Source organism: Sphaeramia orbicularis, chromosome 12 (assembly GCF_902148855.1).
Source record: "Sphaeramia orbicularis chromosome 12, fSphaOr1.1, whole genome shotgun sequence".
NCBI classification, from domain to species: Eukaryota; Metazoa; Chordata; class Actinopteri; order Kurtiformes; family Apogonidae; genus Sphaeramia; species Sphaeramia orbicularis.
The window spans coordinates 6,565,310-6,593,102 of record NC_043968.1 but is presented as its reverse complement, the minus strand read 5'-3'; the positions used below and the strand labels follow the sequence as shown (position 1 = coordinate 6,593,102).

The 27,793-nt window shown below is 37.1% G+C and overlaps 2 protein-coding genes across 3 annotated transcripts in view; one reads left to right on the top strand and one right to left on the bottom strand.

Moving 5' to 3' along the window:
- Positions 1 to 11,141, bottom strand: part of mamdc4 (MAM domain containing 4) — a 63,131-nt gene extending 51,990 nt beyond the window's left edge. For both annotated transcript variants that reach the window (XM_030148585.1, XM_030148584.1), the window contains exons 1-5: positions 11,127 to 11,141; positions 10,741 to 10,812; positions 7,064 to 7,197; positions 3,220 to 3,309; positions 1,656 to 1,820 (exon numbers count right to left, since the gene is read on the bottom strand). In XM_030148585.1, coding sequence (XP_030004445.1) covers positions 1,656 to 1,820; positions 3,220 to 3,309; positions 7,064 to 7,197; positions 10,741 to 10,769 — 418 coding nt within the window. In that variant the 5' untranslated portion in view covers positions 10,770 to 10,812; positions 11,127 to 11,141. The remainder of the gene's footprint in view (positions 1 to 1,655; positions 1,821 to 3,219; positions 3,310 to 7,063; positions 7,198 to 10,740; positions 10,813 to 11,126) is intronic.
- An 8,613-nt stretch (positions 11,142 to 19,754) lies between these two features.
- On the top strand, positions 19,755 to 27,398 carry LOC115429927 (chondroitin sulfate synthase 3-like). The gene is made up of 5 exons (XM_030149759.1): positions 19,755 to 20,217; positions 20,481 to 20,482; positions 20,904 to 21,676; positions 23,443 to 23,726; positions 25,264 to 27,398. The coding sequence occupies exons 3-5, from the start codon at positions 21,079 to 21,081 to the stop codon at positions 26,827 to 26,829; spliced, it is 2,448 nt and encodes an 815-aa protein (XP_030005619.1). The 5' UTR covers positions 19,755 to 20,217; positions 20,481 to 20,482; positions 20,904 to 21,078; the 3' UTR covers positions 26,830 to 27,398.
- The last annotated feature ends 395 nt before the right edge of the window (positions 27,399 to 27,793 follow it).

The following is a 27,793-nucleotide window of genomic DNA, read 5'->3' as shown; positions in this document are numbered from 1 at the left end:
CTCCGCCAGGAGGTTTTGTGATCACTTTGCTTTGTGTGTTTGTTTGTTTGTTTGTTTGTTAGCAAGATAACTCAAAAAGTTATGGATTGATTTTCATGAAATTTTCAGGAAATGTTGATACTGGCACAAGAAAGAAATTATTAAATTATGGTGGCGATTGGGGGGGCGGGGGGTGATGACACATCTGTCTTGGCGGAGGTCTGCGCTCTCCGAGTGCTTTTTTTGTTATTTAAAGGTGGGGTCTGAGATCTTAGAAAAGCAGTTCCAGCAGCTACATTTTGAAAATACTCAGTTCAAAAGTCCAAACCCCCTTCTTCAGACGTCCCTCTGAAGCCATGCCTCCAGAGTACTGGCATGAACAAGGCTTGTTCCCGAGGATTCACAAGCGCTGCACAGCAACTATTCGCCGGCTGAGGCTCTGCTGTGGCCCCGGCTTGGGCTCCAACACCGTCTACGGTTCGGCCCGGCCCCAGCTCCGGCTTCGCCTGAGGTTCCGTCCCCGGCTCCGGTCCCGTACAGCCCCACCCTGGCTGAGGCTTCGGCTGGCATATCCATGCATACCTCATTCAGTCTCCTCTAACCCCGCCCCTCTTCCAGAACAGCCCCAGTTCAGACCTGTCTGACCAACGGTACATTTCCTACTGATTTATGTTAGTGGCAAAACCGTTTACTGGTGAACTTTCCATCCTAATAGAACTAATATAGACAGGTTCTGGCTTCACTTCACGTACAAGTGCTTCCAGCCTCTGGGAACGCGCGATTCATGCTCGAAGAGGGGTATGCGCAGAGGGGGGAGGGACAAATGACAGCTGAGTTTGATTGACATATCACTGTTCAATCATTTCCAGTGGGCGCTCAAAATGATTGGATGGTGTTTTTTCAGTCCTGCCTGTTCCACAGGTGACTAATTTTTTTAATTTTTGTGTTAGAGCATTTAATTAATTAGTTGTAATTGGGGTGTGAAGGGGATTTTAAGCAAAATAGTAAAAAATGCTCCAGAAAAACATCTCAGACCCCACCTTTAATGTCTCTCAACAGTGATTTTGTTTTAAAAATTTAATGTTTTTTTCTCAAATCCTCATGAACAGGACATCTTACAGCTATAGACATTAAGTGTCCCAACATTTTTGTCCATATAGTTTATATACATCAATATGTCCTTAAAGTTTAATGGGAGATTTTTCTTACTCAGTGAGATGTGAAGAAAGTAGATGGTTAGTTGTGGTAAAAAAAAAAAAAAAACAATTATTATTTACAGTCAGAGCATGAAAAATCTTTTAGAAATTTAGAAGCAGAACATTTAAAATCATAGCCGTGGATAAAAAAACCAAAACAAAAAACCCAAAATCAGTGTTGAGAGAAATTAAGTAAAAATCAAACTAACCAATGCAATGATATTTATCCCATAATATAAAACTATATTATAACATTAGTCATTGTTTTGTATCCCAGACCCCTGTTAGAAAAGAAACACCTAAATTCAACGTGTCCACATATTTTTGTCCATATGGTGTATTTCACAGTACAGTTTAGGATATGGTACATGGTGCCCAAAGCTTCTTTAACCTGGAAGTGAAAGGGCCCAGACTAATTCCCAGACTAATTGTCATTGCAGCTCCACCTTAAAGGTGAGCAGAGTGTGCTTTGGTTCATACCGGTGGCGGTGCCGGTGGTGAAGTCAGAGGATGGTCCGCTGTCGGGGAGCGAGGCTCCTCTCTGACGCCTCTCCCATTTGTACGGTGCGTTCAAGGACTCGACAGTCCATCCGCACGTCCCTGCTGCATCCTCAAAGTCGCACACAAACGTCTTCCCCATGTAGCCTTCAGGAACATTCAGTCATTTACAGGCAGAGGACAGGTTTTAGGATGTTAGGTACGTTTACCACACCCTAAAAACAGTCACTTCTGTGTTTTTTGAAATAATGCTCGGTAACACACTATGAGCCATATTTACTCTTGTGAGAAGTTCCAATAAATGTCAATGGAGTTTGTTTGATAATCCCATGTGCTGTGTCTTTCCTTTGTTAGAATAACTCAGACTTTTTTGAGTCTTTATTCATTTCCACCCTTTAAATCTCATTTGTAAATGCTTTAGATGTCACAGATAGTGCACACTTTAGATGAGCTCACGCCATAGACTGAATTAATGAACAGTAAGTGTTTTATAACTACTTGAAATTATGAATTCCTGTATTCAGAACTGTTTACAGGACATCTATTGGAAAATAAATGTGTGAGTTTGTATAAAATACACACTAACATTCATTCACCATTAGTACATGTCTGAATAGTGTATGTGTGAGCAGAAATGCACATCAGAACTGGTTTGTAAGTGATGCAATATTACATTTTTAAATGTTGAATCCATAATTTATAAAGCATGAAGATACAATCCTTAAGCACATTGGAGACAAGCTTATGAATGATGAGTAAAACCATTATAACTGTGCTTGTAAACCATATATTAATGAGTATTCATGTCAGAAATATGCTTTACAAATGAATTCAGTATTTATTAATGCTTAACTAATGCTTCATAGTGTGGACTTATTACAAAGTGTTACCTAATCCTCTTTTTGTTTGTTTTGTTGTATGTGTGTTTTATATATGTTCTGTTCTGCATAAAAACAATTCCTATTGTTTAGATTTTTTTTTTTTTGCACTACAGCTGTAAAAAACTCAATAAAAAAATAAGTGTGACAAAATTAAAAATAGAAAAAATAATAAACAAATAATCCTCGTAATAATATGGACAAAAATCTCTCTATTCCTTATATCTGAGTCTAAGTAATAAAGTTTCAGTGATTTATTTGTTTACTTGCAGTATCTTGCTGTTGGACATTATCACTCAAAACTAAATCCAATTCCTTTTCACACATTTTCATATAGGATAGTCATTTTCTTTATTTTTACTAATTGTAAAAAGCAAAAAATGCAGCTTTTGCTTCCGATACAGGTTAAGATTCTGTGAAAAATTACTATAAAATAAAATAACAGTTCTTAACTATATATACATGCTATATGCTTTAAATCTGCTTTTTATTTTCCTTTTCAGACCTTTGACAAGATATTTGAATATTATTTTACTTATAACATAAATTAAATGGTTAATCTAGGGTCAAATATGTTGCAGATAAATCTTCTTGAATGTGAATTGAATGTTTTGGTCAATAAATGTTGTGTTGTTCATTTCCAGTTCTGACTGAGAGGTGAAACTTACCACAGTTGAGTTCATCGCTGCAGCTTGAACAGTCACAGCTAAAGTCACATTTCTTGTCTGGAGCTTCACACGGGTCAGTCTGAGCAGCAGCTGTGTCCGAAGAGAAGGGTTCAAATTAATGACTGATGCATCTGTTTAATGTAAAGACTGTAATGGGAGGCTGAATTTGACCACAATAATAAGGTTCATATGGATGTTCTTGGTGTCTATGGACATTTAGAGACCTCACAGAATCTATTCCCATTGTCTAAAATATTGCATCTATTACTCTGCCTGAGTAAACTGTAACAAACTAAAAGAGAAATTAGAATTTTTTATCCTTGCCTGTTTTTTTTTCGGCTGGATTGACGATGATATGCATAAATCAATTGTTCGTGTCGGAGATTTTTAATAGCGTATATTTCACCCCACAAAGATTAAAAATCATGTTTGAACATTAAAGTTTGCACTAAAATACACTTTTGATGTACTTTTATTAACATTAGGGTGTAAACTTTGAGCAAAAGTGGAAAAAAACATCCATTGTCCTGATTTATTATATTTTTATAGTAGATGAATATTAATGTGATTTTTTAGGCCCGCAGGCGGGCCGACAGGGCTAAAGGGGTTATGTGTCCATAAATGCGGACGTCATGCATGAAAGGGTTAATATCACTGCTGTCTTTACATAATTCAGAATTTCTGCAGTTGGAAACCTAACGCCCTCTTTTCCTGCTGTCAGGTCACTGAGGCTAAGAGTCTTAATCAGAGATCTTTGGACAAGTGTTCGGATGACAGTCTGCCAACTGGAACGTCACTCCTCCTCTCTGGCCTTTGAGCCTGTTGGCATTAGTCACGTTGTAAATCTCTGATCATAACGAGTCCTGATAACAGAGTTGAGAGTTTTGGGGTTGAGTCATCTCTGGTGTTTTATGTAAGATGCTGATAAACAGATGAAACGATGGAACATAGTGACGCTTTAGGCCGGTGGAAACAACGGAAAAATGTTTGGATGTTGCCATAGGTTCACAGATGTTTTATTACTACATCAATAAACACAGAGTGTGTAATTTAACAGGCAGGGAAACTGTAATGGAAAAAGATGATACTCAGGTGCATCATGGGAAGTGTAGGATCCAGTATCAGAAAATTTTTCTGAAAATATGGATTAGAGTTTAACCCATAAAGACTAGGGCTGTGTATCGGCAAGAACCTGGTGATACAACACAACTCACAATACTAGGATCACGATATGATATATCACGATATATCATGATAATGTTAAAAAGGCAATTTTTTGTTTGTTTCTTTTTTTTAAATGATTATTTCCTTGAAGAACTGAATCACAGCAGAAATCTGCACAAATACTAAACACATTTTTATTTGATCCCAACAGGATCTAATGTTCTATCACAAAATTAATTCTGTTTTACAGACATTACAGTTTCAGATCCTGTTCAAATGTTCATATTTTATTAGTTCAGAACTAACATCAGAACAGTATTTGAGTTCAATCCAAACAAAGGAACTAACATCTGCCTCTCAGACAGTAAAAAGGGCTTTTAGGATGATTCAAATAACCAGTATTTAATAAAACAGTGTTAAATAATAATAAATAAGACATAAACAATAAAGAAAACAAAAAAAAACACAAATGAACCTCCACAATATCTACATTTGAATAAATACCTAAAAATATCAATACAGTACTTTTTAATATCGATACAGTATTGTGAAATTAAATATCGCGATATATTGCAGAAACAATATTTTCTAACAGCCCTAACAAAGACCCAAACATCCATCACCGACCAAAAGCATCTACTGATCTAAACTGTTTAATACCTGTTGATCCACTAATCCTATCAATACATGTCAATAACTGGTGTAAAATACAGTTCTTCATCTTTTCATGGTCATCAGATATGACCCATTTGGACATTCAGAGGCTCCGTAGTTACTGTGGAAACACCGTCATCTTCTACAACATTGATTCCCCAGTAAAACCCATGTATACCAATCTGGCCCGTAGGATGGATTTATGAAATACAGAAATTACACTCAAGATATTAACAATTGAGGATGTTAAAATCATTTTAATTCAGATTCCACATACAGACCAACTAGATCTCAAGTGGGTCAGACCAGTAAAATACTATCATATTAAACCTAGAAATAATGAAAACAGCAATTTTATCTTTGTTTTAGTGTAAAAAGTAAAATCACATGAAAATGTTTATATTAAAAACTGTTATTTTTACAAAAAATGTGAATAACCTGAAATGTCTACCAATATTCTGTCTGTTATTAAATGTTTTGTGTATTTGTAATTGTAATGTCAGTTGTAATGCACATGTGTAAATGATAAACTGATAATTTGAGGCAGAATATTATTAAAATTCCACTTGCTTTTCTTAAGATGTTTCCAGTTTTTCATGTTATTCAGATTTTTGTAGATGTAAACATTATCATGATTTAATTTGACTTTTTTCACCGTTATTATTTTACTGGTTCGGTCCACTGCAGATCATGTTGGGCTGAATGTGGAAGTGAACTAACATGAGTTTGACAGCCCTGCTCTAAGATCATTATGTCGCAATGAGGAAGAAGACGGAAATAAGAAATAAGTGGGACTAAAGGTGAGGACAATGAAAAACAGTAAACATAAAAATAAAGACGCATTTTACACTTTTTTAACATATTCTTTAAAAAAAACTGACCCATTTCATTTCACAGCCCTTTAAATTAACACCAGTATTATTGGCTGTAAATTAGCACACTGTAAAAAAAAAAAAAAAAAAAAATCTGTAATTTAACAGAATTTTCACTGTTCATTTTACAGATTTTTCCTATATTTTTAAGATACAGGAAAATATCAATGAAATGACAAAAACAGACTGATTTTACATGTCAAATGGAAAATAACACGAAAAAACTGTAACTGTGAATAACCAAAAAATTTCAATTTTTTAAAAAGAAATTTTTCTTTTTTCACAGAAAAATACAGTTAAAATACGTTTGCAAATGTATCATAATTTCACAAATATTTCTTTTCTATTTGTGAGATTAAACTGTTGATTTAAAAAGTGTAATACTGTAAAAATAAATAAATAAATAAATAAATAAAACCAGACAAAATTACTGACAATTAACCATAAAAGAAGTATTTGTTCTGTCAGTTGAACCAGACCTGTTTGTTAATTGACAAATATCTTGTGTAATTACAGGAGGTTTCACAACAAAAATGTTGAATAAATGTATTTTTGTGAATGTATAACACGTATAAGCACTGATAAACTGTCCAAATACAGTTTTTATCAGTGGATTGGACAACTGAGTCTCACTGAAAATTTTAGACAGACAGACAGACAGATAGATAGAGAGGTAATTGGATTGTTTTAATACATGAAAATATTCTTTATTAAACAATAAAAAGTTTAAAAAAAATATGCAAAATCTCATGTAAAGTTAGGGCAAAAAACTGTATTTTAATTATGGGAAATTACTATATTTTTATGAGATGGTTATTTTCCGTCATTTAACAGTATTGTTCCGGCACTCCTGCTGCCGGAATAATACTTTTTTTTTTTTTTTTACAGTGTATGTTGCAATGAGGAGTAAGACAGGAATAAGAAATAAGTGGGACTAAAAGGTGAGGACAATGAAAAAACAGTAAACATAAAAATATAGATGTATTTTACCCTTTTTTAACATACTCTTGAAACACTGACCATTTCATTTCACATCCCTTTAAATTCACACCAGTATTATTGGCTGTAAATCAGTCATGTACAGTGTTCCTCCATAAACATGTATTAAAATCTGCAGTATCTGTGTGTGGATGGGTGGGTGGGTGGGTTCTTACCCCAGTGCAGACTCAACAGGACCACCAGGGCCCAGCTCTTCACATGTACCCTCATCTTCGTTTTCCCACGTTCCCCTGCGGTCTGAACCCGTCCTGCCGAGTCTCCACAGTTGACTCTGACCTGCCCTGTACTCCTAAGAGATAACAGCTGGACTTTAAGATCACCCAGCATGCAACTGGAACAGGCCATCATAAAACCATTTCCTCCAAATTACTGTTTCCTGTACTATGTCGTATTTATTGCATAAGTGAAGTAGAGCTTTGAGAGAAAATTACACCACGAACTATAGATTATTCTAAACATCATCCTATATTTGACACTGCATGCATACATTCACTGAGTTAGGACTTTAACTGTTGTGTGAGGAACCACTACACAGGTTTTCCGTTGTTTATAGTTTTCTATGAGTAAATATTGCACTCTCTGACCTGATAAGAGCTGATTAAATATATTTAATTGCTGTTACACAAATGAAAAAACACTGTAGAAGCCAGTAATATAATAACAGCTGATAATGTAATAAATTTGCCATTTTTAAAATGTAATAAGCCAATAACGTAATAAAAATCCTGAACCAATAACATAATTTTTGGCCAATAACGTAATAACTTATTAAGACTTTGTCACAGTTCTATCTAATAAATGAAACTTTAATACAGTGATATTAATCTATTATTACATTATTGGTTCAGTTATTACATCTGCAGAGAATTTCTTTTTACCAGGCCAATAATGTAATAACCAGCCAATAACATAATAAGTTATTACATTATTGACCAAAAGTTATTACATTATTGGTTCGGAACTTTTATTATGTTATTGGTCAGATGGACACCTTTATCGTCATCACTCACTTATCCATAGAGTTACGATAGTGTTTATTATACTGTTCTATACATGTTCTAGTTCAGTTATCTGTGCATGTGTCTCCCCCTACCTCCCCCCTCTCCCCCAGTCTCTCTATCTCTGTCACTCTCTCTTTTCTCCTCCTTTACTTTCTCTCTTTAACCCCAACTGGTCCAGGCAGTCGTCCATCCTTCAGGAGTCTGGTTCTGCTCCAGGTTTCTGCTGTAAAAGGTAGTTTTTCCTTCCACTGTCACCAGTCAGAAGTGTTCGCTCCTGGAGGATTCTGTTGGGTTTCTGTAAATTGGCTTAAAAATTTGATTTGCTCTGTCTCCCCTTTATGTGAAGCACTTTGTAACATGTTGTTTTAAAAAGTGCTATATAAATCAAGCTTTACTTATTTACTTACTTACTAGATATTACATTATTGGCTTATTACATTTTAAAAATGGCAAATTTATTACGTTATCGGCTGTTATTACATTATTGGCTTCTACAAACACTGATGGAAATTTTTATGTGTGTGCACTGAGTACAGGGTTCCTGCAGGTTTCTACGAGATAAATTTAAGAATTTTTAAGACTACTTAGAACAGAATTTTTTTTTTTTTGTATCTTTATTTGGAATGAACAGGTAAATTCACCAGAATATCACCACTGGTACCAGTTAGAACACAATTTAATGCCTATTTCACAGCCATACTGACAAAAACTTGCGACTCCTTGAAGGAAAATGCATTTATTTACTCCAACGCCTCGATTCCCACTGCTCCAACTTGTGTCTCACTGGGGGCTGCAAAGTTAGCGATAATTGGTTCCTAATTTCAATAAATAGTTGGGTTGGAATGTGTGGAACTGAGCAACCTTAGGGCGAGGTCGAAGGCTTCACACATGGACCGCACACTACTTTTTGATTCATAACTTTTGAACCAAACAAGTTGAAGACAAATATTCCACATAATTGTAATGGTCTAAATGCCATCTTAAACAGACTCAAAGGGCAAAATTTAGTATCAAATATTTTTAAATGAAAAATATAAAAAATTACTGCATCACGGATGAACAAAAAATTAATGTCTATTTTTTTCCAAGAATTCCAAAGTTCTCCAAAGTGAAGTTCCTCTGACATTTTCATCCTCAAATATATTCAGTGTAAACCTTAAACCCTCTATTTCTCAAACTAATATTTGGTTAGAGGAAAAAAATGTTATACTTAAACAGCAAGAGTTTTGACAAATGGAAGCGTCACAGATGGACAACAAAAGGAAATATCAAATTAAACATTTTTATTTTAATTATCAATATCATATACATTTTTAAAAAAAATATTTATAACATATAACTAATATTAACATTATATTCAAATGTATTTTGCATAATATTTTGCAGTTATTTTTAACACGGTGTTTAGACTATGACACAAATAATATAATAGTCAAATATCAATGCATTTGGAATAAATTTTGTTTATTTCTGAGAGTTTATAAAATGAACCCAGAATGACGACACAAAACAGTCACTTTCCAAACATTCACACTCATAAAACTCCTCAAATTTTTTTTTCACAATTTTTTTTTCTCATTTCAAAATACATTTTCCTGAAAATATAAGTAATTACCTAACAAAAATATAAATTTGGTGTAGATTATTGTCATTTAATTTTTTGACCAGATGTGAACCTTCCCTTGACTTCACCCATTACCTTCTTTGCAGCTTGGACATTTCCCAGACACAGTTCAACACAATCTGGTGAACAACTTTATAACAACATAATCTACTATATTCCATGTAATACCTTTTAAAGACTTTAAGTATTAAATGCAGATATGCAAATTTAAGACTTTTAAAACTTTTTAAGATCCCGCAGGAACCCTGTGAGTAAAGGTACACCAGGTCAGGTCTTCACAGGTTGTATCTGTTTAACATGCAGATTAAAAAGGTGCAATAAGGGCAGGGGTGGCGGGGATGGGGGGGGGGGGGGGGGGTAGACTGTGGGGAGAGCAGGAACTGACTGGGCATGTCCACAACTACAGATGGCTTATGCATGTCTGTTCCTGCTGTTGAAGCGATTAAATGTGAGAATGTTCTACCCTTTGATGCTGTTGCACTTTCATTAAACAAACATTCAGCGTTTGCTTTCAGGCTTTTGGGAGTTTGATTTTTCACTTTTGGTCGAGCTAAGACAGCAGTTCTTTCACTCTCGACAATAGCCAGTATTCAGGGGTATTCAAATCCAGTGTCCTGCATGTTTTAGATATGTCCCTCTTCCAGCACACCTGGAAGCCATTACATCGTTATCGGGCTTCTGCAGAGTTTGATGATGAGCTGATCATTAATTGAACCAGGTGTGCTGGAAGAGGGCCATATCTAAAACACGTCCTCCAGGACCAGATTTCAATACCACTGCAGTAGAAGATGAAACTCTCAGGAGGAGATGAATGGGTGACACAAGACCTGGAGTCGCAGCTTGTTGTGCAGGTCCATGTTGACATTCATGTCTCCTTGTCTGATGGGTTTCCTCGCTCTGGACCTGGCCTTCCACCACTCCTCATCCATGTCCCTGTACTTATCCAGGATCCAGGATCAGGCTCTGAAAGGTCTTCAGGTACCTGTTGAACTCCTCAGGTTGTTCATTACACTTTCACTGGCTGGGTATTATGGCCAATTTCCTTAATCAGTTCAATTTCGATTCATAAGGTACAGAATCGATAAATCGTGATTTGATTTGATTCAGTATTAATTGACTGATTAACCCTAATCCTATCCCGGAGCCGCTGCACCCAGCCCTGTTTGAGCCGGCCCTTGAACCATGAGCCAAGAACCGCAATACGTACCAAATCATGGATAACCTGTACCGCTGCATGCCTGTTGTTCTCCACTTTTAATGGTTCTAGGTGTGCTGCCCCCTGGTGGACACAGATAATTCAGTTAGTGTTTGAGTGGCAGTCACCCCTGCCACTAATCCCACACCATACCAGCACCATACACCACACAGTCACTCCTTCCACATGGTAAACAATCACCAGGTATCATCCTACTGATAGTTTGGTGGTGCACACACTGAGCTACACTTAAACATCTGAGTCAGTCTGCTGGGCTGTTTTCCACATGATATTATACAAAAACACACAAACACCAGTAAGGTTGAATTAGGTCTTTAATTATGATAGAGTCTATATTTTGAGAGTTTGTTCCTAATTCTGTTTTTCCCTTCACTTACCATAGTGCTTCCTGGTTCTGGGCAGTGGAAAAGGACCCAAAGGGAGCGTCAGGCTGCCTTTTATAGTGCCTGAGTTAAAGATGGAAATAGGCTCAGCCTGTCGTACTGCACCAGACCAGGTAATCTGAGTATTAAAAGAGGGGGTGTAAATTCTTTAAGTAACTAGATGACTCCTTTGATGTAAGTTTAAAACACATAAATCGTTTTGTGAGACAATAATGGAAAATAACTGATGGAGTGAGATGAAATGTTTAATTGGTTCCAATTACAAATGGTATGGTCCAGTGGGAGGGGCCTAGCCTTTAAATGGAGGGGGTCTGACATTAGTGATGGGACTTGTGGTTCTTTGAAGAGAGTCGTTCAATCAGGAGTCGTTCACTGAAAAGAGCCGTTCAAAAGACTGACTCTTTTATGTTTTTTGCAGTATTTCAAAACACCAATGTTTGAATGACTAAATAGGCTACACGTGATGATTGACATTACATTTTAAAGGTGTTTAATTGGTGCGGCAGTAAATATTATCTTACCATAAAAAGAATAGTTAGTTCAAATGTGTGGAATAAATCCATGACATGAGAGGTGACATTAGACAAATGATGGAACTGGACCAAAAACATCACAGTATATTATGTGGACTAGTCTGTAGCCTAAAAATGAAGAAGAAAATAAAACATTTTCTTATGAAATAACATGTTATTCTCCTCAAAACAAAAACAATAAATATGTGTAAACCTACAGAAAAAATGCACAAAACACAAAAGGGATTTATCATTGCAATTACTTAAATATCTTAACAACTGTAGTGCATTTTCCCTCAGAACAAGAACAATAAATGTGTGTAAACATACGGAAAAAAATTGCACAAAACACAACAGTGATTAATCACTGTTATTAATTAAAAAAAAAAAAGAATGGCTCTTTACAAAGACTCTGTTCCCATCGTTCATTTCAAAGAGCCGTTCAAAGATTTGACTCGTTCGAAAACGTCACATCACTATCTGGCATTGCTCAGGTAGACAGTTACAGAAGGACTGTGGTGCTGTGCAGACCTGTGTGCTTATTTTTTGTTATTATTGTCATTATTTGCTTATTTCCTGGGATGAACTTTAAGGGCAATAAAGCTCTTCACCTTTTTTTTTTTAGTCAAATGGACTTTGTCTTGTTTTTTCTATAGTTTTAAGGTTAAATCAGACCTTTTCCAGGCAGCCTTTCGGTACCCTACCCTCACTTCAGGTCAAAGTGTGACAGTTTGTACCTTTTATCTGTTCAGAGCTAAGGTAGTTGTTCTACTGCTAGAGAAGTCTGGTCAGTTTGGTTACAGTTAAAGACCAGTTACCTATAAGTATTGTTATATATTAAGGTGTTAAAACACTGTACATAGTCAGTTGAAGCTCCTTGTGTTGCTTAATACTTTCATTTTTGTGCATTAATGGAAGACGCTAATAGCGTTAGCATACATATGGGATTTTGCATGTATTTTAGCATCGTGCTAATCACTATCATTAATGGCCGTTTTTCACCTCCGGTAAGGAGGTTCTGTTTTTGCCAGCGTTGGTTTGTCTGTCTGTGTGCAAGATAACTCAAAAAGTTATGGATGGATTTGGATGAAAATTTCAGGAAATGTTGATACTGGCACAAGGAACAAATGATTACATTTTGGTGGTGATCGGGGGGGGGGGGTCTGCCTTGGCGGATATCTGCGCTCTCCGAGTGTTTTTCTAGTTTTTTGTATTTTGGAACTGTAGCTCATTATAAGTGAATGTTGTGTATGAATTACATATACAAAGCACTGACAGATTGTGTTTTAATGTTCTACACATGTTTTTTGCTTATAAAAAATGAAAGTATATATGATCGTAACATACATTTTGTTTTTGTATGTACAGTTTTACAGTAATCAAGTAAATATCCAAAACAGCAAGAAGCTTCCTGGGTGTTTTTCTTTGAAGAACTGTTAGCTATCTGTACAGCTGCTTCACAAACACTAGTGCAGACAGAATACTAGGTCACATCCAGCCGACAGGTGACTGTAGCTCCATAAAGGGAATGCACATACGTCACTTCCCCCCTGGGCCACGCCCCTCTAAATTAGACGGAGTGGTAAAAACAAACCGGCTTAACATGGCGGAGCACAGCAGTAACTACAGCCAGACCATACAAGCGTTCTATCAACACTGATCTGGGACAGAAATCACCTCTCCTGACATTTAGATGAACCTGAGTTCAACGGCGGGAAAATCCCCAATGCAAAGGCTGAAAGCATCCAACAGACCCAGAGTTGTGTCCATCCTGGTCCTGGTTCATTAGAGGATTCCAGCTGGTGAGTGCTTTCATTCAACATACTATTGTTTTGGAGGTTTTGTGTCAGTGCAGACAGATTCTGTTGGCGGTGATTTCCATGGTAAAGGCCCAGCAGTAGTGCTCACAGTTCACTACTGATTTACTGGAGTTGAACCCTTAGTACTGACCCAAGTGAGTGGATGATCTACTGGTACTGTGGAGATTTAAGGAGAGTTCACATCAAATACTGGATCCAACACAGATCCAACAGCTTTGTGCTAGAGTAGCCCCTTATTTGGAAAACTAGGTTAGCCTCAGTTTAAGCTAGTTTACAAATCATGTAGAGCACAAGGTTCACAATCACACAACTGAGGACACAAACGATTCAGTTCTGAAACATAGAACTAAATGACAGATGCTAACATGAAGAGCTTTAATAAGAAGGAACGTTAGCCAAAACCAGATGGAATTTAAGGGATGAGTTTACACAAGACCACAGCATAAATGAACGTTAGCTGACACAGATCCAGGTTTGGTTGTCTGGATTCCAGTTCTTTCTCTGAACTGCAGTGATCCATCTGCTTCTTCTGTGTTTGGCTTTAGGTCGCCGCTAAAACGATAGCTCCCAGTGCTTTTTAAACATATTTGTGCGATCAATGACACAACAGCTCTGCCCCATTTTTTAGATTTTTCTAAAGTTTTCGCAGTATTCAAGCCAAAGCCACTACTCATTTCCCTCTTTCTGCCACTCAGTGGGCGTAACCACGGTGACTTCTGCTAGCGGTGGCGTCACGTGCAGACCCTCTATTACCATACTCGGTACTCTGTCTCCTGGCACTGATGAGTTCCTTCTATTTTTCTCCCTGGTTGGTTCAAACAGAGGGGGTCCTGTAGACAGACTTCTTCTCACCATGTCCTGCACAGAAGTTAACCATGACTACAGTTATTAGGTACAGTTATCTGTCTAACAAGCCTAGCACTGCTGTTTCTCGCCTGTAGGTTGTCTTCCAATATGGCCGTGTAAACATAAATCACGTGACCCCTGACGTCATGTGGCAAGGGTCTATTTTGCCCCTCCCCCCAAACCATTCATCTGAAACAGTTTATTTAACCCTTTCATGCACGAATCATGAGAACCTTAATCAAAATTTTTTCCTGAGTGTTTTTATTCTTCTTCAGGCATGAAAAAAACAATGCGATTGAAAATTTTCTTCTGAAAAATAAATTTTAAAAAATACAATAAAATTAAAATAATGTAAAAATTAAAAAAAAAATACATTAAAAAAAATAATAATAATAATGAAAAAAAAAATTTCTGATGGACCTATTTTTCATGAAGATGCAAAAATGTCCACTCAGCTGGACACCACACGTTTAATTTTTGACGCACAGAAACATGTATTTACTGATAAACTGTGTGAAAACTATGGGGAGGGCTTATGATTCTAGGGGTTTATGCTCAGAAGAGATCTACAAAATGTTACCAATTCATGTCAGAAAAGATATGTAGTGTCTTAAAACTTTAATAAAGATATGTGTGGAAAAAAAAACAACAACGAAAACAACAAAATCCATGAATATAGAAGAGAAAAGCTGTAGAATAGCTGTCCACTGTAGTGACCAGTATGCATGAAAGGGTTAAATCCAGGTTACAGACCCACCTGTTCTGAAATGCATTTGAATAGAGTTTTTATTCATCAGTTCAGATCTGCACTGTTTCTTTTAAGCTTAAAGTTTTTATCTGTTTTATCTATTTATCTGTTTTTTTTCTCATGCCTATACTTTTTATTGCTTCCCTGCTGTAATGCTTTTAATGTTTTATGTAAAGCACTTTGAATTGTCTTGTACATGAAATGTGCTTTAGAGATAAACCTGCCTTCCCTTGCCCTGAATGTACTGTGGTCAAACCAGCCTCCATTCTCCTCTGCATGGTCAAGCAGAAGAGAACCAGGGCTGGTTTGACCCCAGTGTCAAAAAGCTTTTTTCTTTGGGTTTAAAATATGTATAAATAATGCCTATGTGAAATATTTTTTATTAATTATGGGAAAATTATAGAAAACTAGAAGCCCTCGGAGAGCGCAGACCTCCGCCAAGGTTGATCAGTGGGCCCCCCCACCCCCGATCACCCCCAAAAGTTAATAATTTCTTCCTTATCCCATTTCCAACAAACCCTGAAAATTTCATCAAAATCTGTCCATAACTTTTTGAGTTATGTTGCACACTAATGGACAGACAAACAAACAAACAAACAGACAGACAGACAAACAAACCCTGGCAAAAACATAACCTCCTTGGCGGAGGTAAATATGGGGGGGGGGTCTAAACTAAAATTAATGTGTTCTGTATAAATGACATTTTACTGTTCCAATTACTGTACTTTATAGTATATATAATTATAGACAAATGCTAGTATTCAAAGACAACAGTACGGTCAAAAATGTTAAAAACGTTTAACAAAAAAATAAAAAAAATTAAAAAAATCAGCAGTCATTATAATAAGACTACAACTCCAAATAAGGGGCAGTGATATTAGAATAAGTCATTAATTCATTATTTAGCTAAAAGATGTTTTTTTCTCTTTTTCTTTATTATTACAATGAAATAATGTTTACTCTTTATGTAAAAACGCCATCACAAAGTAAAATAATCTGAAATGGCTGATGAATTATTGTGTGATGACATCCTTCCATTTATGGACTATATTAACCCATAAAGACCCAGTGTGACTTTTGTGAAAGTTCCCAAATGATTTTTGTCCATATTTAACCTTTCTTAAGTGGTTTATCACCATATATCATAATATTACCCTCTGTATTTTGCATTTTTTCTGTGACAATCAGGTATTTTCAGATATTTAATTTACTAATCATGTACTTTAATCATCATGCTGAGATTACATTTGAGGGTTATTATATCAAAACAGAGGAAATGCAAGAAAAAATGTACTTTTTCAGCAAATCTATCATTCACTGAGCATAAACCCAGTGTGTCCATTACTGTCATACTGGTGAATCAATTGTAGAAGATGACGGTGTTTCCATGGTAACTACGGAGCCCCTGAATGTCCAAATAGGTCATATCTGATGACCATGAAAAGATGAAAAACTGTATTTTACACCAATTATTTACATGGATTGATAGGATTAGTGGATCAACAGGAATTAAACAGTTTAGGTCAGTAGATGCTTTTGGTCGCCAGTGGCTGTTTGGGTCTTTATGGGTTAAATTCAGATTCGAATTTATTTGTCATTCCAGCATATAAAAAATACTCAGAAACGAAATATTGTACTCAGGTCCCCGACTGTCAGCAGCATTTAGTGAATAGTATAAATTACTGATAAAATAATAAAGTACTGATATAAAATAGCCATACAATAACAATAACACCCCCCCCCTAAAAATTACTTATAAATAACTAAAAAGTTTTATTTCTAAAGTGCACAGCAGTAAAGTGCCAATTTAAATCATCATTAATGGACTGTTTCTTTGTAAATCCCAGGATACAGAGGCATCCTGTTTATGTTTTTTAATGCTTTTAGGGTTCACAGACACACAGCACAAATAATTGTTTGGAATTCCCTCGGGGTAAGTGTACAGAGAGTACCAGCTTTTGGAAAATGGCTCAAAATGTGCACATGCAAGCTGTAGATTATTTCTATTTTACCTTTGTATAGCCTTAAACCCTCAGGGACTGAACTGGGAGCCAGGAGTCTAAAAGTCTGGGAGTGTGGGAGGGGGGACACTAGGATGTATGTAGGTTATACTTGGAACTCCAAAAAGCATCTGGAACACCTTTAAGCTCAGGAGGGTAGAAGGAAACGGCCGCTTTTCAGTGCAGACATTTTGCAGTACAGTTTGAAGCCCAGGGTTTATTGACGACATTAATGTTGATTCTGTTATTACCACAGACAAGGTCATCTGAACTTTTTTTTTTCTTCTTATTGTATCATAAAATAACAGAAGGATGATAAGTATGATTTTAAAAGAATGAATGAATTTGAATGAAAGTAACTTATACTGTATAAGGTACATGTACATTAAGAAGAAAAAGAAGAGAAAAAAAACAAAAACAAAAAAGTTCAGGTAAGTTACTTTCATTTGTAACTCATTTTTCTTTTCATTACACTCATCACCCCTTTTTCCCCCAGGGACATTAAAAGGAAAAAGAAGAAGAAAAAACAGTTCAGTTAAGTTACTTTCATTCATAACTCATTCAGTCTCTTTTTTTCATCCTTCTTTTATTTCCCCTCAGGTACATTAAGAAGAAAAAAAAAGGTAGAAAATGTAGTGTTTGCCCCTGGAGGATTCTGTTGGTGTCTGTGAATTGGCTTGATAGTCTGGTCTGGATCCACTCTAAATGTACAGTGATATGAGATAACTTTTGTTATAATTTGGTGCAATATAATTAAAATTTGGTTTGAACTCTCTCTCTCTATATATATATATCAGGGTTTGTTTTTCTTTTTTTGCTTAACCACCTTTGTCTCGTTATCTCCCACTTCTTTTTTTGTGAAAGTCTGTCTTAAATTTTAAATTCTTTGACTGAGGCGTGTGTTGCTTAAAGTAAATCACTTATTTTTTTTGGTCACAGATGCTTTGAGTCGTTGATTTATGTGATTGTTTTTATCCCTTTTTTAAGTATTTATCACCGTTTTGAAAATGTTGTAAGAAATAGTTATGAGTAATATCTTTAAATGGAGAGCCATAAATAGAAAAGTGAAATATTTCATCATCTCTGAATAGTTGGGGATAATTCAGTCTCAAAAAGCCAAGAAACTATTTCATTATAATGTTCACAAAATGTAAACAAACGTTTGTGAACATCCAGTCAATGACATTTACTCTGCTGCCTCCTGCTGGTAAAATGAACACCAGAGACTGTGCAGATACTCAAAATAGGATCCATTGTTTGAAATTCATTATATTCATTTTTATTACATTGTATGTATCAGAAATATTTGTTCTTAATCAAAACGCCTCAAAGAAACTAGGAAAAAGTGTTAATTATTCTAATTCCTAATGAACAATGTAATTCTGTATTCATGTCTTATTTGTAAAGACTGAAGATGGAAAAATTCTGGAGCCTGTGCAGCATCTGAGAAATGAATGTTTTTAATTTTTCTGACATACATACATAATGTAATTTTTGCAACTGAAAAGGAGTGTGAAGAAGTAAACACTTATTTAATCCCACCCACTTTTCATGTATTACATTTCAACTTCCTGTCATGACTTTAAGTTGTACGTCCATAGTTAATCATGAAAACACTGACCATCCCACCAGAGGAAGAGAAAAAAAGAAGACAAAAATAACAATATTAAACAATATTATTCTTATCATTACTTTCCTTTTATTTCTCCCTCACACCCAAAAACTAAACAGGAGAAAACTCCCCAATATTCATACATTTTGGTTTCATATCATGACAAAATCATCTCTTTATACCTTAGTTCAAACTTAAATATATTTGGACATTGTTATAAATCCACATTCATACTGTTCCATAATTTCATTACACAAACTAAAGCTTTTCCTTGTGCCACCACTATGTTTTCATAAAGTTATAGAACCACCTTAAATTGTAATTTTCTTCCTGATTAATAAATGTTTTCAGAATATTCTTTGGTAACTGATTATTTTTTGCCCAAAATATGATTTGTATGGTTTGAAAACTGATCTGAGTTGTAGTGTTTTTGATGGATGAAATATGAGTTGGCGAGGTCTTAACAACCTGACAGCTGACGTCTATGAAGCTACAGACTAATCCAATTTTCTAATGTAGGTTGTAAAGGTTGTTTAAAAGGATTAAAAAAATAAATAAATAACACTGAATATTTTTGTACTCAGTAGGAGGAAAAGATATGTCAAGTTTGTGGAAATGATGCTTTTAAAATAATAAAAGTATTTTCTGATTATAAACTGATAGATGATAATAATAATATAATATACAATATACCAATTATTAATGCACTATCAAACATCTGAATGATTCATCTTCAAAACACAGTCATTTAATACATGGCATCAGTAGGGTTAAATGCATGATTGTGCCACGATATGTAATGTTAATGATAGCTTGTATGTGGTTACTGTGAAAATATAACCGCAAGTCTTTGTGTAAAAACATAAACAAGATTGGCCGTTGTTCAATAATAAGCCTTCAAAATAAAATTACAAAATCATTAAATTTGAATTAAATTTGAACTGGAAAATATTTTAGACAATATAATGCCGTGGTTCATGTGTACCTACTTTTTATTTCCCAATTAATTCGTCTCTTTGAGCGAAATCCTCGTAGATGTAAAGACATGATGCTTTTATTTTGATAAAAGTTAAACCGGAAGTCTTCTTGGTCCGATCATAACGGAACAACCAGGCACAACATGATGACAACTTACCTGTTTCTACTGTTGGTAGAAATCTCAAATCCGTTCCGAAGTTGATATAAAAACAAGCTTTTCGGCGATTATTTATTTATTTTTTATTTCTAACAGTGAGTCCGGAGCGGATTAAAAGTGGAACATGACTTCCGCTGTGACTGTGAGATAATTAGCGGACTAGTTAACCTAGCTAAAATTTGCCAAGGCGGTGAAAATAATTAGCTTTAGATATGTTACCACTGTGGGGAAGAACGGCACTATTTTTGGTCGTTTGGAGGATTTAACCCGGGTTAACGGTACTTGGCTGTTAAAATGTTTGCTTTCCGGGCCGGTTTAGTTCTTACCGTTTAAGATACAGTTACAAAGCTTAACATTAAAACCTTGTGTAAAAGGTAGTAAACGGCTGCGCGCGATCGTAAAAATGTACTTTGTAAAAACATAAACAAAATTGGTCGCTGTTAAATATAATTAGCCTTCAAAACAAAATTACAAAGTCAGTAAATTGGAATTAAATTTTAATTTAAAAATACTTTTTCGAAAATATGCAGTCGCGGTTCCCGTATAAGTGCGTTTTATTTCCCAATTAATTCGTCTCTTTGAGAGAAATCCTTGTAGATGTAAAGACGTGATGCTTTTATTTTGACAAAAGTTAAACCGGAAGTGTTCTTGGTCGGATCATAACGGAACAACCAGGCGTAACATGATGACAAGTTACCTGTTTCTACTGTTGGTAGAAATCTCAAATCCGTTCCGAAGTTGATATAAAAACGAGCTTTTCGGCGATTTAAAAAAAAAAAAATTTCTAACGGTGAGTCCGGAGCGGATTAAAAGTGAAACATGACTTCCGCTGTGACGGTGAGACATTTACCGGACTAGTTAACCTAGCTAAAATTTACAAAGGCGGCGAAAATAATTAGCCTTAGATATATTAACACTGTGGGGAAGAACGGCACTATTTTTGGACATTTGGAGGATTTAACGGTACTTGGTTGTAAGATGTTTGTTTTCCGGGCCGGTTTAGTTCCTACCGTTTAAGATACAGTTACAAAGCTTAACATTAAAAGCTTGTGTAAAAGGTAGTAAACGGCTGCGCGCGATCGTAAAAATGTACTTTAGCACATGAAAAATGTCGGACTCGGTTGAAAGTGAGTGTCTGCACATCCAGGACAGATATAATGCTCCACAGAGGTGTTGGATGCCCATACACGTCAGCACCTCCTTAGACAACAGCACTATTCATCCATTTACACCGCAGAGGTAAAACTCCTCATCGGATTATATTTAAACAGTCATGGCTCTGAAATCCAGGAGACCGTGGACGACCGTGATTTTCGGCGTCTTCCTCGGATTCACCGCGTCCTCTTGGCTCATTGTGCCCCAGGTCCTGGACGGTAAACGGAAGAAGTCCGCCGTGTGTTCCTACTACGGGAATGCTGTAGTGGGGAAAGCTCCGGAGGTCTTGGGTAACGCGGCGGATGTCAGAAACCGGGACAGCCCGCAGGTCAGCCCGGACGGAGACAGGGTGTTCACGGCGGGGAACAGCAGCGGCGGTGGAGGTGGAGGGGTGGGGGCTAACGGGACCCCCACCGGCCGGCCCAAAAGGTTCCTCTACGTCGGGGTGATGACCGCGAAGAAGTACCTGGAGACCCGGGCAGTGGCCGCCTACAAGACCTGGGCCGGTTCGGTACCTGGGAAGGTGGAGTTCTTCTCCAGCGCCGGGTCTGAAGCCGTGCACGTCCCCGTCCCGCTGCCCGTGGTGTCCCTGGCGGGTGTGGACGACTCGTACCCGCCACAGAAGAAATCATTCATGATGCTGAAGTACATCCACGACCACTACCTGGATAAATATGAGTGGTTCATGCGGGCAGACGATGATGTTTACATAAGAGGTGATTATTCTGGGACTGAAGTGTGTGTTTGTGTCCATGACAGACAGACAGTGTGTTTTTGTAACGCTTTATTTTAAGGTAACCATATTCACCATTAACCATTTGCTTACTGGCATACGCATTTGTAAAATACTGGCTCTTTGTTAGCTATTATAAAGCCCTTATTTATGCCCGTATACTGTTCACGTCAATATTCTACAACAGGCCCATAACAACTCAGTGAGTGTAAGTTGTGCATATATGAGTTACAATCTGAACCCATAAAGACTCAGACATCCACCAGCAACCAATAGGATCCACTGATCTAAACCATTAAATAACTGTTGATCCAGTAATACTATCAATACATGGTTGGAATTCAGGTAAAACGCAGTTTGTCATCTTTTCATGGTCATCAGATATGACCCATTTAGACATTCAGAGGCTCCGTAGTGGACATGGAAACACCGTCATCTACAACTATTCCCCAGTAAAACCCATGGAGTTGGATCAGTGACAGTGGCTGTAAATGACTGTTTACATTCAGATACATTCAAATATAGTCGAAAAAGTCACTTTTACCTCAGTTCTCTATTCGCATGTAATAATCTTTGCAGATGTTTGTTAGTTGATATATTTAGGTTAAAAAGTCATGTTTCCTATTTTTTTTTCTTCTGATTTGATCTAATAACCTTTGAATTTGTTCTGAGCTTTTATGAATGAATGAAACATAAAAATAGCTAATCTTAACAGAGTTACAGAGTTAATACCTGATCTTAACAGAGTGTTTTAAGCAGTAATCAGGAGATAAGACAAAAATATAGACTACAGCCACACTAAATGTTTCCACTATGTTGTGAATAGCCAAAAAGAAAGAGATAAATGTTGTAAATCAGTTCCTTCACTCTTAAAACATACTCTCAGTACTTGGATCCATGATTCTATCAAATGTTGTTTGAAGATATTTGCAGTCAAGTCGATTTTGATTTCAGTCCTTCAGAACCTTCTAGCTCCACACTATGTTTTTGGACCACTCAGATGCAGTAGAGCCCTACCTAGTGTAAACATTTCCAGGAAAAATGGTTACAGGCTTCACGTTCAACTTAGAGGCTTGGACAGGCTGATACCCTCGTGGAAGCAGGTGATGACTGAGGGAAAGTTGTACCAGTAAAGTTGGTGTTTGTGAAGAGGTTTGTTTGTAGTAGTGGTAGAGTATGGTTATCCAGAATAAAACATTAGTAGGTGCTTTATGTTGGGGAATAAAAGTCAACATGTTACTAATATGTAAAAAAGAAAGCTAATAAGCATTTTAGTAAGTTTAGTTACAGAAAGTTTTACATGACAGTAGAATAATAATAATACATTATATAATCCATAAATAATAGTGAATAGGCTGGTAGTAAAATCAAGTCAGTCCTGATTAAAATGGTAGTATAACAATAATCTAAACGAAATGATAGTAAAATAAAACAACAACATCAAAACCTTTTAGTGAAGAGGGTTGTTTCATACACTTGAAACAACTTAGACTGAATCAACATTCTAAAAACACTGTTATATAAAAGTGGATTAAAATGTATTCATTACAGATGGTCGTAAATAGGCAGTTCAGGCTGTATATATGCACCTTAATACCAAGTGTTACTGATATCTTGTCTGTCAAACATTTACTGTGCATTGGATCAAGACACTGATAAGAAGCTTAAACTTTACATTTTTTTGTACAAAGACACCATTATATCCAGCCCAAGTTGACATCTAATCTCTCTCACCTCTTCGTCTGCCAGGTGAAAAGCTTGAGTTGTTCCTCCGGTCGCTGAACAGCAGTAAACCCCTGTATCTCGGACAGACAGGCCTCGGTATGGCTGAGGAATTGGGCAGGTTGGCCCTCGAGCCCGGGGAGAACTTCTGTATGGGGGGCCCAGGGATGATCTTCAGTAGGGAGGTGCTGCGTAGAATGGTCCCTCACATCGGTACCTGCCTCAGGGAGATGTACACCACCCATGAGGACGTGGAAGTGGGCCGCTGTGTGCGACGATTTGGAGGAACACAGTGCGTGTGGTCGTATGAGGTATGCTTTTTGGATGATAAATGACAAAAAAATTATTGTGATTAATGTGAGTAAATACAAGACTTCTCACATTTTATCCTAAAAATCATTTTCAGGAAGACATGGTTACAGCTGGTGGCCACGCCACGGCTCCATATGGGCTCCATCACAGTTTTGGTGTCCACTGGGCCATTGCAGAATTGGAGCATTGAAGCAAGCTGTTCGGCAGCTGTTTCTTGTTGTTTTGATGTTTTGCCTACACTTTGTGTTTGTATCAAACATTAAGAATATAAGTTAGCAGTTCATTGGTGATTAAAAGCAAAAACTAGAATTTGTCGATGTATGGAAAGAAAAAGGCTGATACATCAGGTGTCAGTCAACAGACATTTACATTTTCAGGTGAATTTCAAGTATTTGAGCGGTTCTATAAATATTAGACCTACTACACAGCTAATTCAATATAACAGGGATCTCTTTTCATTACTTATTTGGGAAAATCTACCGTCATGCAGTCACGCTAAATAGTGTCGTGGTGACGGTAATCAACTCAGGTTTTCAGAGGAGCAGTGTTCACAGCAGATGACAAGTCAGGATGGAGCCGCATATTTCTGAAATGATAAACAAACTATCATCTTGAATGAAATTGAGGGGTTTAAAAATATAATGAATACCAGAGGCAACACAGCTGGCAAAGCCAGAGCCAGGAAAGAAAGCTGACAATAAACAGCCAACTGTGATTGTGTAGCTAATATCCTTATCAAGATCACTTCATTAAGGCATGAGTGGATCTGACTTTCTGATTGGGTATTCTGTTAAAAGAATGTGATGTTTTAATGTTTCCTTATAGCTTATACCAGCAGTGTAGCTTCACTCTTTCAACTTCAACCTTGGCACAACACTCTAGGCAGCAAGAAAAAGCTAAATTAGTTGCTGTTTTGGGATTCTTTCATTATAAAGAGAGAAGTCTGATGATTGAGATGTTCTAGTAATTCTTGCTGCTTTAAGAGGCACCCACATACTGTTTTATTATTCACCCACTGATGTCCTTGGGATCTTCTAGGAATGGTGGAAAGTTTTTAAAGAGCGTGTTACGTGCTGACCCCCCAAAATCACAAAAGTACAAATAAAGCTGTGAGCACTTTCAATTTGATCTGTAATACTTTCTGATATTACATGGCAGCAAAAAACGAAAACATACACATTTCAGGCAAGCTGAGGGCTGAAATGTTTTAGTTTTCATGTAATGCTGAGAGAAGCTGAAACACATCTGTTTTTTTGCTGTCATGCAATATCAAAAAGCATGACAGACTAAATTGCAAGTGCTGACAGTTTGACTAGTACTCTAAAGTAAGCTACAGTAAACACAATGGATATTTACACACCAGCAAGAATAACAGCAGTTTAGTCTTGTGTATTATTGAAAAAATGATCAAATCTTAACATTTAATGATTGTAGTACTACTCTTTCTTTGCATTGTGGAAGTACTATAGTACTGTACATTCAGGTACTTGGTCCTTGCTTAGGCTCTTGACATTGTTGTTGCACTTGTTTCCACAGATGCAGCAGCTCTTCTACGAGAACTATGAACACAACAAAAAAGGTTTTATTGAAGAACTCCACAGCAGCAAAATCCACAATGCCATAACACTCCACCCCAACAAAAAACCAGCCTACCAGTACCGACTCCACAGCTTCATGCTCAGTCGCGAGATTTCCAGGCTTCGTTACCGAACCATCCTACTCCACCGTGAAGGTCTCATTATGAGTCAACTCAGTGATACTGAGGTCCTTTGGGAGGACCAACAACTGGGGGCCCTACCTTCCTTCATGCGCTACCAGCCCAGTGAGAGAAATGATGTAATTGAATGGGATTTCCTGACTGGCCGCCATATTTACTCTGCTGTTGAGAATAAAATGGCAAGGCAAAGCCTTGGGAATGCACTTCGGTCTGCATTAGAAGACATTATAATGCAAGTCATGGAAATGATTAATGAGAATTCAAAAACACGTGGCCGTGTCATTGACTTTAAAGAGGTTCAGTATGGCTATTACAGGGTGGACCCCATGCATGGGGCTGAATACATATTAGATTTACTGCTTCTGTACAAGAAACACAAGGGACGCAAAATAACCGTACCTGTGAGGCGACATGCGTACCTGCAGCAGTCCTTTAGCCGACCATTTTTTACTGAAACTGAAGAGCTGGATGTGACTGAACTTGTGGCTGCCATCAACTCGGAATCACAGAGTTTCTTGTCTAACTCTCTCAAGTTTTTGTCACCTTTCCAGTTCTACGAATCAACCAAGGAGATGTGGGGCCAAAGCCAGAGGAAGGTAAACATCCTCGTCCCTCTGTCTGGGCGCTATGAAATTTTTGTGCGCTTTATGGAGAACTTCGAAAAAGTGTGTTTGATACCCAAGCAAAATGTGAAGCTCTCTATCATTCTAGTTGACAATGAAAGCAATCAGAACAAAGGGAAACACATGCAGTTAATCGATGACTACTACAGGAGGTATCCTAAAGCCGACCTGTCCGTCATCCCCATGACCGGGAACTTCTCACGAGGACTTGCTCTGGAGCTGGGCTCCGCACAACTTGATAATGACACTCTTCTTTTCTTCTGCGATGTTGATCTTATATTTACTGCCGATGCTTTACAGCGCTGCAGAGACAATACTGTCCAAGGGAGACAGGCTTATTTTCCTGTAGTTTTTAGTCAGTACAACCCCAAAATCGTGTATGCTGAGAACAATCCAAGGGACAACAAGTTTGTACTCACCAAGAAGAGTGGTTTCTGGCGGGACTATGGCTTTGGAATCACCTGTGTTTTTAAGAGTGATTTACTAAAAGCTGGAGGCTTTGATACGTCAATCTTAGGCTGGGGACTGGAAGATGTAGATTTGTTTACAAAAATGATCAATTCTGGCTTGAAAGTGTTACGTAGTCAAGAACCAGGAATTGTCCACATTTATCATCCTGTTCACTGCAACGCCAGCCTCGAGCAGAAGCAACACAAAATGTGCCTTGGGTCAAGAGCAAGTACTTATGCATCGACAATGCAGTTAGCAGAGATGTGGCTGGAGAAACACATAGAGGTGGGCTATAACAGAACGGCATCCTGACACTCCTGCCCTTTTGGACTCATGCAAGTTTACCTCATTTCTGCCTCAATGCAGACAATAATGGACTGCATGTGACTGTGGAGTATGTCTCCCTAGGTTGGAAAAAGGCCTTGACACAAAAAAAATCACCCCATCCATCTTTCTGAAACAGACGTCAGTCCACCAAATGAGCTGAAGTGACAGTAGCTGCACCTGATGTTAAGGGACCGCTGGGAAATGAGCAAGATTGAACCTGGGTCCAGAACTCCTAAATTACTGTTTAAAACCTGCATCATATCGACACAAGTTGTTGTAATGTCTCCACTTCTAATCCACTGATTGAAAAAACTTTACATTTAATTGAATTGGCAAGGAAACAAGTATGTAGTCGACCAAAGATCTAAAGCTCTGAATTTGGACAGAGTTCAATGGGAATTTTAGAAGCAGTTCCATATATCAGGGGAAAAGCTACCAGATGCATATTTGTCCAATGTGGTCCAAACTGAGACGTGTCTACTCAAGTTTAAAGGATCAACTTCAAGACCCACCCCCTCATGTTTTAGATAAATAATTGCAAACTGTGCTGGATTAAATAAAATCCCTCCCACCAGTTGTATTGCAGGAGAAAATCTGCATCACACTCTGAACACAGATGTAGACGTAGACTCAGTAGCCATCGTCACTCCCATAGGAACCTTCACTGCGTTTATTCACAGTTAAAGTTATAGTTACCTTGAACTATTAAATCCCACCCCTAACATCTGTGACATCTGTCCCTATTTCACTCATAAACCTTTCCCACCAATGCAAAGCCACATCAATATGTCACTCTCTACATCTGAACTGGTGGCAGTTTTATAAAGTAGTACCTAATGTTAGCTTTCCTACCCACTTAATGCAAACTCACTCAGTGATGCAAACGTAACAAATGTTAACACTGATGTGAGATTAATGTTGACATGGCATTGATGCTTTATATCTGTGC

Coding starts and splice junctions, on each gene's coding strand:
- LOC115429927 (XM_030149759.1), top strand. CDS start 21,079: ATGGCTCTGAAATCCAGGAGACCGTGGACGACCGTGATTTTCGGCGTC. Junction 21,677..23,442: donor CGATGATGTTTACATAAGAG/GTGATTATTCTG, acceptor TTCGTCTGCCAG/GTGAAAAGCTTGAGTTGTTC. Junction 23,727..25,263: donor AGTGCGTGTGGTCGTATGAG/GTATGCTTTTTG, acceptor TTGTTTCCACAG/ATGCAGCAGCTCTTCTACGA.